Source organism: Macaca nemestrina, chromosome 4 (assembly GCF_043159975.1).
Source record: "Macaca nemestrina isolate mMacNem1 chromosome 4, mMacNem.hap1, whole genome shotgun sequence".
In the NCBI taxonomy this organism is placed as follows: Eukaryota; Metazoa; Chordata; class Mammalia; order Primates; family Cercopithecidae; genus Macaca; species Macaca nemestrina.
Window position 1 is genome coordinate 73,057,344 of NC_092128.1, and position 16,494 is coordinate 73,073,837.

General features: G+C 34.1%; 1 protein-coding gene across 1 annotated transcript in view; it reads right to left on the bottom strand.

The window, feature by feature from the left end:
* Positions 1–16,494, bottom strand: part of LOC105475513 (calcitonin receptor) — a 151,190-nt gene that overhangs the window by 37,759 nt on the left and 96,937 nt on the right. The window contains exons 5-7 of the mRNA XM_011730844.2: positions 14,794–14,904; positions 9,725–9,837; positions 6,405–6,496 (exon numbers count right to left, since the gene is read on the bottom strand). Coding sequence (XP_011729146.2) covers positions 6,405–6,496; positions 9,725–9,837; positions 14,794–14,904 — 316 coding nt within the window. The remainder of the gene's footprint in view (positions 1–6,404; positions 6,497–9,724; positions 9,838–14,793; positions 14,905–16,494) is intronic.

Sequence of the window (16,494 nt, forward strand, 5' to 3'; positions counted from 1 at the left end):
CACATGCTTCTATGGACTACTCTATTCAGCAGTACGGAAGTCTGTTAAATAAATCAAACCCAACTGGTTTTATAAAGCACTAAAGGTAGGTTGCAAAATTAAATTTAAACAAAAATATTACTTATGTGAAACCTCATGATCGTTTATACTGCATAAACTTCCATCTTGTGACTGCTGCAATCAGCACAGTCGAATCTGTGACCTGCCATCTTTCATAGTCACAAGAGCAATTTATAATTCTCACTGGCAGTTAATTATGGAATTCATTGTTTAATTCAGCCTGGCTTAGGCCAATGATAATTGACATTATCTAGAACTAAGGAGTATGAATGAATGTATCATACAGCGATGATATTCTTACGCCTGGTTTTCTTTTGACTGGGGAGAGCTCAATAATCTGCTGTTGTACATTAGCTTAAATGACTTCATTAACTTCATTCTCCTGTATAAACCCAAGCCACCCTGAATAAAATATACTTCCTCCACCTCCAGCTTACTCTCTTGTGTGCCTGCTTTACTTTTCTTCTTAACACTTATCACCTCCTGACGCAGTATATGTTTATTTATTGCCTGTTATTCTCTCTTTTCCTCCCACTAAAATGAAAGTGCTAAAGGAATTTATTTTATACACCTAGAACACTGTCTGACACATCATTGGGCTTAATCCTCATTTTTTTTTAATTTAAAAATATATTTAAGAAATATGTTCTGTTTTGAGCTGTGACCACTAAGCAATTTTCCAATACACCAATGAATTACATTAAATGTTAGATGATTTCCTACTTTATACTTCATACCATACTGAACATTTGCCAGATTCTTCAGTTTCATATTAACTAGCTAATATGGAACATTATCCTGTTGTTCAACACTAGTTAAAAATAAATATATCATATAGCATATACACATACAAACAATATATTGTATATAGATAGATACAGTATATATAAAGAGTACTGTATCTATATAAAAGCATACATTTTTTTTCCATTGGAAACACAGAGAAAATGATAGTTTAAAACTAGATAAACTGCTAGTCTCCAAAGGAGAAGTATGACTAATACTTGAGTTTCTGTTTTTTGAAAGTTTTAATATAATTTTTGCTCATTGAGTTTTAAAATTTTTATGATACTAACTTGACAACATTTACAGTCATCTTTTTGAAGTGAGTCGAAGGTACTGCAAATTTTTCAAAATTCATTCAATAATCCAAAATATATGATTGTGCACTCATTATGATCCAGACCTGGTAGATATCAGGAATATAATGGAGGACAAACAGGCACTCTTGCCTTTAGGGCCCTTATATACTATGCCATTTTTTATTTACTTTTATTGTGATAATTGTTCTGAAGAAGAGGGGTGGGATGCTAGAGAGAATTAATTGAACTTAACATTAAAAATCCTCAGTACAAATATGTCTCTTAAATGAACATGAGAGAAGCTGACAACATTTTTTTGTCAGATCTGAGATGTCTTAGGTAGAAATAGCACCAACTTGACACTTACTATATTCTATTCCCTTGATTAAAAAAATCCAGACATTTAGATGGACAGAACATTGCTTATTATTTGAGTGACGGGAAACCATAAGTACTACAAATTCTCCAGTAGTAGGAGGTTGAGACAACATAATCTACTTCTACAACATAATCTACCAATCAAGGTGTCATTCAAATGTGAGGAAGAGATAATGATTTACTTGAGTATGAATCTCAAGATGTCACATTTTAAGGCTAAAGCAAAAAGTCATTTTCATAGTTATAGTTTATCTGGTGTAAATCTTTCACATTTGTTTCAAGCTATTAGTACCCCGTGTGTGTGAGTGTGTACTTTTTGGGAGCTTGTAGTTGTATGAGATGGCATTTGATATTGGTCTTGAGTTTTGCCGATTGTGTAAATGAGTTTGCTATCACAGTGTGAGGAACAGCAGTATTTTCTCTTATATATCTCATATATAAGACCGTGTGATTATAGTCACATTCAAAGCAAATGAAGAAAGTAGCAAAAAGAAAACAAGTAAAAGTTGTTGTGAAGTTCCTGCTGCATGGGAAAATATGAATTAGGGATAATTTCTGTAATTGGTACAAGCCAAAGTCATATCTTCTAGTGTAACTTTTCATTTTCATTTACCTAAGGATCATATGTTATTCATGATAACATGAGAACTGAAAAGAAAAGAGAAAATGAAGTGAAGTGGATTGCATTAAAACTCCTGGGAAAATTCAAATACAATATATTATATATCTTCACTATTTGACAAGAGACTTTATGCCTTTTGATTTAGCACAAAATCCTTATCGTTAATAAATTCTCTTTCAATCAAAATTCTTGCTTTTCCTATTACCACTATTCTATGGGTGAAGAATATGCCGTGGTATGATCAACAGTTATCTTTGTTGTCTGTCTTGCCAGCGGTGAGTTGGAAGAAAGGAGGCCATCTTTGATACCATAGATTTCATGGTTTCCTTGGAGCAACAGGAAGGCAGCCAGAGATGTATAATGGTGAATACTACACAAGATAAAGATTCATATACTCACCCAATATGTAGAGGTGACATAGAACAAAGAGAATAGTAAGTAGTAGAGGAATCAGTCTTCCCTCAGTATGTCCCCTGGAAGCCACTTTTGTTGACCTCCATGATTACCTATATATGCTTTTGGTTAATGTGGCCAATGTAATGTCATGTAGACAATAAAATGAAGAGACTGCCTGTTTTCCAACCTATATTTCTATCAACTTTCAGGCAAGAATAATATTTAAAATACCAATCAGAAAGACATGGATAACAATCAGTCAAAATAAATGCTAATGAATGGCCTGTTAGGCTTTTCATGAGGTAATACAATGAGAGGCTTACATATTTAGGATTATTCCACAGAAAAGCAAATTGATAAATTGTAATTGAAATTTATAGATAAGTGAATTTATTGGAAATTTGCTGAAAATGGTCAAGAACCAATCTCAAATAAATGTCCATTTATGTGTCTTTCCCAAACCAGTCTTCCCTAAGGGCATCTTCATTTTGGCTCTCTTGTTGACACTTACTATTGGAATCCAGCAGTAAGAGATCTTGCTGAACTAATTTGATGTTTATATTTAATCCCTTTCCATATTATCATTCCAATTTTTTCTGTGAAGATTTTAAACTAAATACCATCCTAATAATGCTGTCTTCTTTCTTTAACTGGTGTACCAGAAATGACCTGCATATCATCTTGAATATTATTTAAACTTTTGAACAGTTAAGATTTTTAATGCTGACTTTTCTATGAATTAAACCCGAGAAACCGTTTTTTTCTACATTTTCTCTTTCTCTAGGAAGATGGTATAGAAGATCAATTTTCTTCTATTAAAATGAAGGCTTTATATAAATTTATACATTAATTTTCCAACAGCACAAGGAGCATGATTTCTATTTGCTTTAAGTTTACATAGTTCTGCCTTTTACCTTCCCCTGCATGCTCAGAATAAAATTACATTAAGATTAAAGGCATATTTTAATAAACTAATTCTGAGTAATATCCCAAGATTTTAGTGAGGTATTGGCAGTTCTAAAGCCTCCTGTATGGTCAGCGACTTTAAATTTCTCTGCAGGCCTCCTAGGCCTGCTCATTTGAGGAGGACAGCTGCAGGGTTCCTCCTTTTCATAAGGTACATTTGAGGAGTTCTGAGGGCTTTACAGTGAGATTTCAATGGAGTGATTATGAATGGGGCATCAGTTCTCAGAATTGGAGCTGGGTAACTTTTCACTCTGGTTTCCTGAAAGTTTTATAAAACTGTTTGGAGTCTGCAAAATTACTCAACCCTGGGAATATAGAATTAAGCAAGGGAGTGATGATATTTTTTGCTCAGGTTGCACACAGATGATGCCATTTAAGTGCATAAATTATGAAACTTTCTATTGTAATGTGCAGTGAAGATCTTAAAGATGATGTAGAGTATTTGAAAATAAATTCTGGAAAAAGTTTGCTAATTCACAAATAAATTCCAGTGATATATCAGTATTATTTTCTACTTCCACAATCACTTTTAATGTTTCTGAAATTCAAATATAAAAAATATTAAAAGGTCAGGATCGAACTTAAATTTTAAGAAAACAGAAGTCCTTTATATTTTTACTTTGGGTAAGGTTTAAGATATGGTTGAAAACAAGTATAAAAATTTTATACAGCTTTTTTTGGTTTGAATATTTGGCATCTCAACATATGTGCTTTTGGTATGTCATTTGTTTCTTGTTGTGTCTGCTCTGAAGAACTAGCTGTTTCAGTTCATTTCTTCTCATTATTAGGCTCAGATGATACATCAATAAGACTTGTTTTTCTTCCTCAGATTTAAGTTGCTGTTTAGTTGGTTCTTAGAACTGAGAGACAGCAGGGCAAAGTTGGGTGCTTTCTAGACAATCTGTCCTCACACTCTCGCAAGGGTTTGATCAGCATCATTTTGCTTTGAGACTAACTGGAGTTGAGAAATATTCTACTTTGCCCATGTGCTGCACTTTAACACACCCATCTTCAGTAGCTTAATATAGAAATGATCATTGAAAAAAAATTCTTAATTTCTTTGCTGATTTGGCTTTCACATCTCCTCACTTATTTAAGTTACTGGAGAAAAAAGGAATTAAGATCTATAATGCCTTTAACATTATTACCTTTAAAGTCCTAACTACAATTAGTTGCATGATTACAAATTTGGGAAATTTTTCTTTCAATTTTTTTATGATTATATTTAAAAAACTTAAAAAATATGCTTTAGTGGCATATTTTAAAATAAAATTTGTTTCAGAACCATGATGATATGTTTATTTGCCATAATGAAGTGCAATTGAAAAATGAAGACATTCCAAGATTAATCATGTTGTGTGAATACTGTATTGTAATCATCGAAAATATTCTTCTATTCTAATTTGAGTAATTAATAATTCATGTCATTTTGCTTTGTTTATCAGTCTTTCTCCTGTTAAACCATTTATAGAAGGAGCTCATTGTCTGTTTGTTTATGTTATCATTTGCTATCCAGTTAAAAATTGCTATTCACTTCTATTGCTTAGTCAATATAAGAATCTTGACTAAGATACAGACAAAGATTGAAAAATGATGAAGGAAAAAATAGTAATTGTACTAAGGATGTATTTACAGGTGATTATTCTCCCCTTGGTTTAATTTTCCTTAGTACTATCCTGACAATGTTTTAACAAAAATCAAATCAAGATTCTATTGTTCTATGTTTTAAATTTATTTTTTGAGGTAAAGTATAGATGTATAATTTACCATCTTTGCCATTTTAAGTATATAGTTCAGGGGTGATAAATACATATATATTCTTCTCCCCCCTCATTCTATATGTGAATCACTGTACATTTAATCACATACCACATTTTTTTTTCATTTTTTTTTACACTACCACATTTTTTAAGTGTGGATGATTGTTTGTCATCTGAGTCTGCAAAAGGGCTTTTCTTTATGATTTCTATGATACCACCATGACTATTATTACTACCAATAATAATAATAATGATATCAAACACCTATTTCACTTATGTGTCAGACATGAATCCAGACACCTTACATATATTATTTCATTTTTATCTAATTTACTTCAGTTTCTAACATATTTACTGAACCGTGGTGTGTCTAGAGAAAAATACACATGTGGCTTACTCTGAATCTACATTTGAGAATATACTTCAGAAAGCCAGCCTAGGACAATGTTATGAGTGCTTTATTTTCACTAAAGTTTGTTGTGATGAAAGCATACATAACAGTTTCTAACTTAAATGTACCATTACCTGTAAAGATCCTATTTTATATTCATGTAAGTTGACAAGATAACTTAAAGTATTCAAGTTTTCCTTGTGTGTTTTCTCATATTTTGCTTTCTAGCATAATTGTGCACCATAAAACCTAAAGACAAGCATATTAAATTGGGTTTTGTAGAAACATGCTCTGATGTGCTTGTTTATTCCTTAGTCTTACATATGCTAGCAAGAAATAATTAGGCAGGGTATATGTGGATTTGTGGCTATGGTCACCGAAAATTAGAGTGGGAGTAAAGAAGGTGGAGAATCCTCTCCTCTACCCTTAATGGTAACTTACCCATGGTAAATGGAACCTTTACCATGTTACAACAGTGTACTTATGGGCTCACAGGACTGTCTTACTTTAGGAAGCCTCAAGGCATAGTGCTTTTGAAAATGATATAAATTTATCCCCTTCTCCCCAAAGATAGGATTAAAAGCATATTTAAATTCATTTCATTTTTCTTGCTACTTCATGACTCCTAACATTGCATGTCGCTTGTAATTTGCTGAAGACCCTTCCACACCTCCACTCTTGCAGAATTCACCATTTATTTCAATAACTTAAAGGAGGAAATAAAGAGCAGATGCTGTAAGCGTACTTACTTGAAAAACACGAAAATCCCCAGGGAAATCACTAAGGTGAAAATTGACAAAGAATGACCCACGATAGCCAAATAGTACAGAACATACGCATTCTGGAACAACAAAAAGTAAAAACAAACACAAAACGAATGAATGATTCATCAGAGAGAAAATCATTCCTTTTCCTAAATATATGTAAATCAACAAATGTTTTCCTCCTTTTAAAAAACTGCTACAATTATAACAAATATTTCAGACAATGAAATTATTTTTTATCTTTACTCATGGTATGAAAATAAATTGTCATTTTCAAAGAATAAAGTTCTTTGAGATGAAGTTCCTCATTCAAAAATATATTTCAGAAGTAGCTTTATATTCATTAAAAATTATCATCCCTAAGCCCAGTAAGCAATCCCGGTAGTTTTAAACTTCTGGAATCTTTTAGACAGTGGATACATAATTCTATACCACAGACCTGGCAAAATAGCAATCAACTTTCCAAGCTGTCCTGACTCTCAGCATATACAGAGGGTGAGGATAGTATGGTGGCGGGTTGCTATGCCTTTGTTTAAAATGATATCATTAGTATTTAGTTGGTTGAAGCTGCAAACTTTCCCCTTGGCAGCCATTTGATAATTCTTTTTTTCATAATCATGGTTAATTTTATTTATTCTCCCATAATGTTATGTTGACTTAGAAGAATGTCCCTCTCATGAAATGCATGTCATAGCATCTTTTATTTCCTAGTCATCACAATCTTTCCTTTCCTTATAATATAATTTTATCACAGAGAAAACAGCAATTGATCTAGTCACCCATCTCTCTCTCTGTCTTCTCTGTCTCTCTGTTTCTCTTTGTCTGTTTCTATGTTTCTAGTCTCTCTCTCTCTCATTCACTCTATTTTGACACTAGCTTTTGCATTTTGTACTATTTAGCCAGTTTCATCAACTGTAATTGAAGTAGACTTGAATCTATTGTAATTAGGGATTTTGTTTTCACTTGTTTTTCTTGGTGGAGCATAATTTGTATATTATTTTGTAGTTGTACCTTAATCTCTTGACTTTTGGTCTTAAGTTCCTTCCACAGTTTGTTGGGTCTTGGTATGAATGCAAATGTAGTGTAGATAGAACGAATAACCTCTATGAAGTTCTTTGATTTCCTGGAATAAATGTGGGATTTATATAGCCTTGAACATTTTGATTTTTGTCAATTTCCTCAGGAAGAGTCTGGGATTGAAGCACTAATTCGGTTAAAATGCACCCAAACTGTTCAGAGCCCTTTCTTGGTTATGTGCATTATTGCTGTCCTGAAATGAGCATTCCTTTTCTAGACCTTAGAATTTCAAAATGGACTAATTAGCTTCTCCTAAGTTGTGCCTGTTGCATCATTTGACCAGGCATTCCATATTTTGGGGGCATTTTCATTGTTGATACCACTCTCTTAATAGCATATTTTACTCTTACAGGAAATGTTAATAAAGTTAGAATAGTAGGTTTATAATTGGAGCTGATAAAATCTTCAGAGAGCTTTCTTGGGAGGGATTTAGGAATCTTAAACACACACACACACACACACACACACACACAAACATTCACCTCCTATCTTTTCTCCCAGGAATTCATTTTCTAGCTATTTTTCTAACTTCACTTGTAGACAATATCAGGAGAGGCATTTTCTAAAAGTTTTTCCTTCTAAATAGTTTACTACGTAGAACACTCTTGCCCCTTAATTAATTTGGATATATCTGCACTCCCTCTTCTGTCAGTCTTTTAAGAAATCTTTGCATACTTTATTTCTAAGAAAAATTTATATAACTTAATTCATATTCTTTTCAGTTGCTTCCAGAATACTCCTTTTAAAAACATTTGTTCTTCTGAAATAGAGTTGTCTAAATACGTAAGATTAAATCAACAACTTATAATTTAGTTGCCATCCTTGTGTCATTCTCAAGGGTGAGTTTTTTTTTTTTAAATGAATTCTAGGTTGGTTCCTTCAAATTTTAATGTGACGATATTTATATGGAAGATTTGTGGAAAGCATTTTAATCATTATACTAGGTGCCTAGAGAGGAGCATTTCTTCTTTAAGTTATTTCCTTCTCAGATGTAGCCAGTGTATGTGAGAAGTCCAAAGACAACACTAAGAATGATTTGGACTTGCACACTTACAACAATCCAGTTAACGTCAGCATAATTTTTTTCTGTAACATCATAATCAGCACTCATTCAGAAAATTCACTACTCCATGACATAGCTTATTAATCAGACTTCATTAACAGCTCTCCATTAGGGTATAGACATGCATCTGGTTCTCAGGGTGACTAAACCATTTGTAAAGAGACAACTGACCGTGGTGCCTTAGCCTGTGCTTGTGATGAGGTGTCCCTCCTATTCAATTGGTCTCTAAGCTATATGTTCATCTTGTTTGTTTTTGTGGTTATTTGTTTTGTTTTTAATAAAAGAAAACTTTTCTACACCCTGAAAGCATCTCAACAACAAACAAAGGCACTAGTGTGCTTTTAGCTTTCAACTGAATAATTATTTAGTATACAGGCCTATCTTTGACGGAAATGATAGGTTTATGTTAGAGTCAGCAGGGTTGCTTAGAGACGCCCTGCACAGCTAAACACTGACCAACTGTAACTCCCAGTTCTGTGTCGTGAGGAGGTTGGTTGTAGACTTAGTGAACTTTTCAGATTTTTGATGCATCCGAGGAAGAAAGAGCATCTGTTCCCCCACCATTTGCTTAGACGAGTATTTCTAAGCAGAGATAATATTCAAAATATTTAACAGACAGTAAAATGCAAGTACTAACAAATAAGAATGAACTTCCACTGAAAATAATCTAAGCAGCCATACCTGTATTAGAGGACTGATGAGATGCCCCACTTTAGGAGTTCTTTCTGTGCCTTATTGTAAAACTAAGGTCATGGCCAACATAGGGGAAGCATGCTGTCTTGTGACTTGTGGAAAAATCTGTAGTTTTGAAACTCTTCCAGGAAAAGTGAGATGTTAGAGAGTCCCTTGAAATGTTGCCTAATTTTGGCATCATTGGGAATCCGTTCATCTGCTCTATGGACACTTATCCCCCTGCCATAAATGGACTGATTCTGTATGCTCATGGAACTTCAATTGACTCTTGACTCTGAGTGCCAACCAAGAAGTGAAATGTCATTTTCTCTAATGCTGCTCTAGAGATTCCTAGAACTTACCAGTTATCATATGATTTCTTTCCACGAAATCTGTTGGTTTCTCGGTAGCAGATATTTTACAGTTATATGTCCATTTCCTTGTACAAATAATGACATTCTCACTCAATACTGAAATGTGAAAAAGAACCTACCTTCAGTTTCTCAGGAGTGAAAGCATTGCACAAAGTATAGTTGGACCAGGTTCGATTGTTTTCAGGATGTTTAAACCAAACGCCGTTTTCATCACAGTATTTTGTAACCTTTTCTGTTAATGAAACATAATAATTATCACACAAATATCTCAAAATCCCAAGAAGGAAAAATAATAAATTAAAGCTTAAAAGCCATTCCAACATATTAATCACTTTATAGAACTTGAATGTGAATATGTCAATAGAGACTATCACAAATCATGTATTATACAAAGTGTATTAATATGCATTGTCTCATTTTAACTTTAGCAAAGCCATGTGAAGTAGGCATTGTCATCTTCATTTTACAAATTCAAAGCAGACAGTGAGAGGAGTCATGGGCTTGAAAAGCCACTGAGACTGAACCAGGATTTAGACCCAAAGACATGGATATGGGTCAGACTCCAAAGTGCTACCTATACTCTCCCTCGTAATTTTTTAACAGACATTAAACTTTTGATTGTAGATGGAAACTATTGGAGAAGAACAAGAACATACCTTTCTTTATTTACTTGCAATGTTTTTCATTAGATTAACTGTATGAAACAATAATTTTTGGATCAAATGGTCAAATCTTCCCAGTCCCATATGGTTAAATCCAATAGAACAAAGAAGTCCAAAACTAAGGGATATATCAAGAGGTCATTTTTCTGCCTCTCAAGAGATTTCATTTGAATCATCTCTCTTCATCCCACAGAAAATATATAGGGATCCAGGCTTTAGCCTTTACTGTTTACTTTTTAAAGTATCTCATAGATGCTTGTTAATGAAATTCCTAACTCAGCTGGACTGACATATTAAAGATCTCCACCTTCGCTATGTGGGGGCCAGGCACCGCTCAGCGCTTTGTAGAATTATCTTCTTTAACGTTAATAATGAGTCTTTGAAGTGAATATTGTTCTTCCCATTTTATATATAAGCAAATTTCCCTTCCATAACTAGCATCTAGTAAGGTCAGGCATCAAATCCGAGTCTACTTCATTCCAAATCTATTGCAGAGCTATTAAGCACTAATTAAGCCACTTATTTCTGTGGCAATGTGCCAACTGATCAGAGGAAACAAAACAGGTAAGCCCTTATTGTTAAGATGCAGATGTAGGTGAGAAAATAAGACGATGTAAATGGCACCTGGAAACTGGATTTGGCATAGAAATAAAAGATAACACTGGTTTGGCCCCCCACTTTTTTTTTTTTTTTAAATTGATGCTTAGCAAAGAGGAGGAAAGCCTGGCATCTTACTGTCCCTCCAACCAGCAGGTCAATGATTCTGGGGTTGCTCACTGAGGTTAAGAGTTCCGCTTACACTAAAATATTTTGGAGGAAAAGGACAAGAAGATTTTGTTTGGGCCCTGAGAAAGAACCTTCCAAGTGCTTGCTTTGTGGTGTCTGCTGGTTCTCATCAGGCTTATTGTTTTTTCAATTATTTTTGTGTGATATGTTCAGTGCTGGTTACAATATGATAAAGCCTTGGTGCTTTTTGAATTTTAATTTTTTAGCCAGTGTATATGTATCAGTACAAAGTAAAGTTCCAAATTTGATAGAAATAATAAGTTCTCATGGGGATGACTCATAATATCTTTGCTGAAATTCATACTAAAATATTAGGCCATGATAGCAATTTTCATAATTTTTTAAAATAATATTTGATAACTTATCATTACCAGACCCTACATCAAGTGCTCTATCTTAGAAATAAATAAGAAAACTTCTTTGTTCTGTATGTTGCTTAAATTATTAACTGAGTATATATCTGAGATTCTGGGTTAAGTGCATGAGGCTGGGAAATCACAATATATATTGGGAGTAAAGAGTGGTCAGAATGGTGAGATAATATTTATCAAGACATTATTATCAGCAGGATAAACACACTGTGAAACTAGTATATTGTTAGCAAACAACTAAAGTGGCACTTAACTAAAATTAGAATTTAGCTGGATTGTATTATAATACCGGTCAACAATATTTTAATTTCGTACTGGGACTCTAGAAGGTGAAATCTCATAAATGATCAAGGTTATCTATATTCCATTCCAGGGACCTAAAGAATTTTAGATAATGTTGTTGGCTACAAGATAATATTTAAATTCTAACCTCTGAATTGGCCAAGCAACTGAAAGAAAAAATCAGGTTGAATTAAATAACATAGAAATAATGAACAAGCAAATATTAAAATGAATGTACTTGCCAAATTTAATCTCAATCATTCAGATATTCTCTAGTTCTTCAAAGCACTTATGTGATGTGTTTATTGTCTGAGAAATCAAATAGCAAGCCTAGATTGGTATAATATGCAGGGAGATTTTGCAAGTGTATTTGGAATCTTCACAAAATTTTAATCTTTGATAATTTCTCAGGGAAAATATTTTTGAAGCATTTTCCTATGTTAACAAAGGCAAAGCATTGCTGTACCTATAGATAATGCTTTTATAGATGGTTATTTTCTTTTTTAGCACAGGATGTGGAAGTCAGAATCATATGGTAATATTTGAAGAACATTGCTGTTGTTTTAAAGGCTAAGGAAAAAACATACTGAAAAAAAGGGAACCTTATTTGGCTGAAAAATCACTGAGATCTGATAATATTTAAAACAATTTTCTGCTAGTAGGTTTGGTTACTCAATCTGCTAAGAGCTAGTACAAAAATCCTTTTTCCTTGGCAGTTTTTAGGTGTAATTCATCATTTTTTATTGTATGACTGAAACAGATATTATTTTACTAAATGCAAGATTTAAACTGCAGGTTATAGAGTTATTTGTATGTTTAATTTTTATTTAAAATGTATGAAAAAATATTTTTTCAAGCAAAAGATGTTTTCAAGCAACCTATTAGGATCATTACTGCTTCATGTAAATCCGTTACAAAGTTAAATAAGAAAACTTATAACTGTAAATTTACTGAGATAGCCACCAGACAAACCCTATTTAAAGCATCTCTATTGGACATTAACAACGTGTGAAAAAGGATTAGCACTGATCAGCACAAAAAATTGATGTTGAAAATTTGTCAATTATTTTGCTAACATTATTTGTCAATGACCAACCCTTCCAAGTTTACTTGCGATTTTTAAAAGTGGCCACATTTTATATTTTTCAGATTGCCGAAAGTAGTTTTTTTTAAATAAAATGAATATAATTTGGTTTCAATGAAGTTATGTAGCTGGATATGGGAAAATATATTGTATGCAGAGAGATGCTACTCTTAAAGGTCATTCCATTCATGAACGAGGCTATAGGAAACGGTATTTTTTGTTTTGTTTTAACTTAAGTCTGGATCGAGTCATTTCTTGGTTTTAACTGTTACAACTATCAAGAATTTGTTCTCCTTCACCTGATGAGTCTTTCAATATTTGAAGAAAGGATTATGTTTACTCTGGGTCTTCCCTTTACAAACCAAACATCCTCCATTACTCACTCCCCACAGCTTGTCCGCTCACAGCCTGGAGACTCTCCACATGTGCTTTGATGATTGATATTTCTCTAAAATACTCTATGTGTGGACTGACCTGTGAAAAGTACGATGTGCTTCTCTTACTCCAGATTCACATGGGGGAACTACTTGAAGATTCTGAGGTCCTGTCCCTAGAGATTCAAATTCTATTGATCTGGACAGGGTCAGGCATCTGCATTTTTTAAAAGCTCACCATTTTTTTTTTTCATTTTGTGAAAGGGCATCTGGGTTGAGAATCACTGTCCCAAACCATATTTGGACCATCTTGGCTCTGTGCCATTAAAGTTGTTTGTTTGGCTTCAAGTGTGGGGCTGTAAATGCTTTCTTGTTAAATTTTGCTTTTTACATTCCCGCATATTCCTTCAGAATGTCAGCCTCTTTTGAATTTCAATACAGTTCTTTCACTATCTGTCTTTTACCAAGGACTTTTTCCAAAGTGAAACCTCTGGCATTTCATTAATGTGTTGTGTGTGTGTGTGTGTGTGTGTGTGTGTGTGTGTGTATTTATAATTTAAGTTTGGAATATATGTATATATTTCAGACACATTTTAAAGTGAATTTGTCCTGCAGCTGAGAGGTTTCTGTATAAGAACCAGGCTGAAAAGATGGATCGATGCCTGGAAATCTCTGATTTGTTGATCAAAATCTTGCCTTGTAGTCAATATTTATATCCACTTTGGCAAGAGCCGCATTGTTACTTTGGAACTGGCCTAGTATCCTCAACTGCACAACAGCTCTTTGTGCCAATCAAGTTACTTCTAATGTAGTTGTCAAATAAAGATTAATGAAGCATCATTCATTGGGAAGAGTCAATAAGGTCCTGAAGGATTATCATCAAATAGCATTTAGTTAGAGATTCCAGGAATGTAGCCGATTTAGCGCACAGCACAAAGCCCTTTCTTTCTTCACATCCCAACTTTTCCATCACAATGGGAATTCCCAGAAGTGGCTAGCCTGCACTGGTTTTAAAAGAGGTCCTCTGCAATCCCACTTACATTATCTCTGCCTTACTGAGGTGAAATTTTGTTTTCAGGGACAAATTAGATCTTTTACTCTTGAAGGAAGCACAAAAAGCATTTTTCAAACATTGTTTCAGGGGTAGATTCATTTTTCTTCTTTAATTGGGATTCTAAAGCCACTTAACCCCTGTAGGCTCAGGCTCACTTTACTCTCAGGAACAAATTTCACCCATTAACAACCTATATGTTGTGCCCATAGGTAATCCATTTAGTTTCAGCATCTGGGTCTCCTTCATAATTAAGATTTCTACCCCCTTTTCAGTGAGACAATTGAAATATGTTTAAAACTCACATTTAAATAAAACTATTCACAGAGTTTTAGAAAAGCTATGTTTATAAACCAGAATTTAATACCAACACATATAACTGACCAGCAATATGCCTTAAAAAAAGGACAGCTTGTAATATTTGTACAACTAAGCAGTATTTCAATTAAGGAAATGCTTCAGAAGCTGCTGAAATGTGGAGTATGATTAGGTAGGTACATTTTGTATCGGATTTTCTTCTCAAAACCATGAAAACTCTAATTCATAGCAAGAGCATAAAATGAAAATAAGCACTCTACCTGATGGATCAAAATCTGGAAAATAATCTGGGCAGAACTGATAGGACAGTACTCCAGCCGGTGTGTCATCCCAGCACAGCCATCCATCCCAGGTGCGATTGCAATATGGACCTGGCCATTTAGAAGGAAATTAATATTGAAGCCTTGTGGATTTAACTAAATGAGAAGATTGATCTCAAGACCGTATTACATGGAGCTGGGCTCACTACACCAGTCATAACCACCTACTTTTCAAATGAGCCAAAGTCATTGATTTTGGAAATACAGTTTCAAATAGCCTTAGCATATCTGTGACCAAATTATCTCATTGGATGACAAGCAGGGCTCTATTTCTACTTTGTAAAAGGTTCCAAAGTTGAGCTTATCAAAAAAGCAAATGCCCCAAAGACTGCAAGACCCTCTCTCTCTCAACAAAACAAAACAAAACAAAACAAAACAAACAAACAAACAAAAACCTACACAAAACCATGAAGATTTACCTCTATAAAGGTATGTATTCAAAAGAATCAGATTCAGGCTTTCAAGAAAGCTCTCAAAAATTATTTAAAAAATGAAAAGAGTTATCAGAAACCCCCCGAAAATATCAGTACTGTGTTTTTATTGTCTCATTGGCTTCAACGAAATTGTTTCTCCTTCGGTCAGAGTTATATCTAATGCCTGTTCAGTTCTTGATAAACACTGAAATTACTGCAGACAGAAGAATAACATGTATCTGCCTTTCAGTTGACTTGATGTTTTTGTTTAAAGGAAAATGCTAAAAATAAGAACTACAAACTAAAACTTGAATTATTTGAAAGCAAAGAATGTGCAGTAACAGAGTATATTTAACCATTTTTTTCCTACCAAGTTGGCTTGTCTTAAAATGTACCTGGCAGTAGACCAGACACAGTGTCTCACACCTGTAATCCTAGCACTTTGGGAGGCTTTCTTGAGCCCAGGAGTTGGAGACCAGCATGGACAACATGCTCTACAAAAAAAAATACATGCTCTACAAAAAAATACAAAAATTTGCCAGGCATGGTGGTATGCACCTGTAGTCCCAACTGCTCAGGAGGCTAAAGTGGGAGGATCGTTCTGGGTGAGAGAGGGAGATCCTGTCTCAAATATATATGAGATTGCAAAAGATCTTATTAAATCTTTTCAAATGCCTCAGGGGACAAATAGGAAAATTTAAAGGGATGTTGCAATGAGCTTGCCCATCACATCTCCCCTTTTGCTTTCTATGGGTCCTCTACAGCTAATAGAATATGTTTAGACTGGAAAATATCTGGGCAGTCACATACAGCCATTCTGGAGAAGCTGATAGGTAAGCAATGTCTGGCTAAGAGGTATCATTTTGTAATTCTCCTGGAAAGTGGGGCCAGAAAGTGTGGAAGAATAGTATGGGTTGCCAACCAGTTGACAGTTAAAGGGAAGATACTACCTAATTAATCCAAGCAAGATAGGGTTTGATAGCATCCACCTCAGTCAAATTCTCTGCCCATTATTTTCCAATTCCCTTTCCTGTCATTTTCTACATCCCCTTCCCCACTCGGTCCGGTATTGTTCCTGCTCCCCAGGTGTGAATACTGAATTATTGCAGTCATTTTATCATGAGGGCAGATGTTAGTCAAACTGCAGTCAGATGAACTTGGGCAAAGAAATTAGGCATATGCACTGCGTGAAATACACAAACATACCATAGTGTGAAAACTGCTGGCA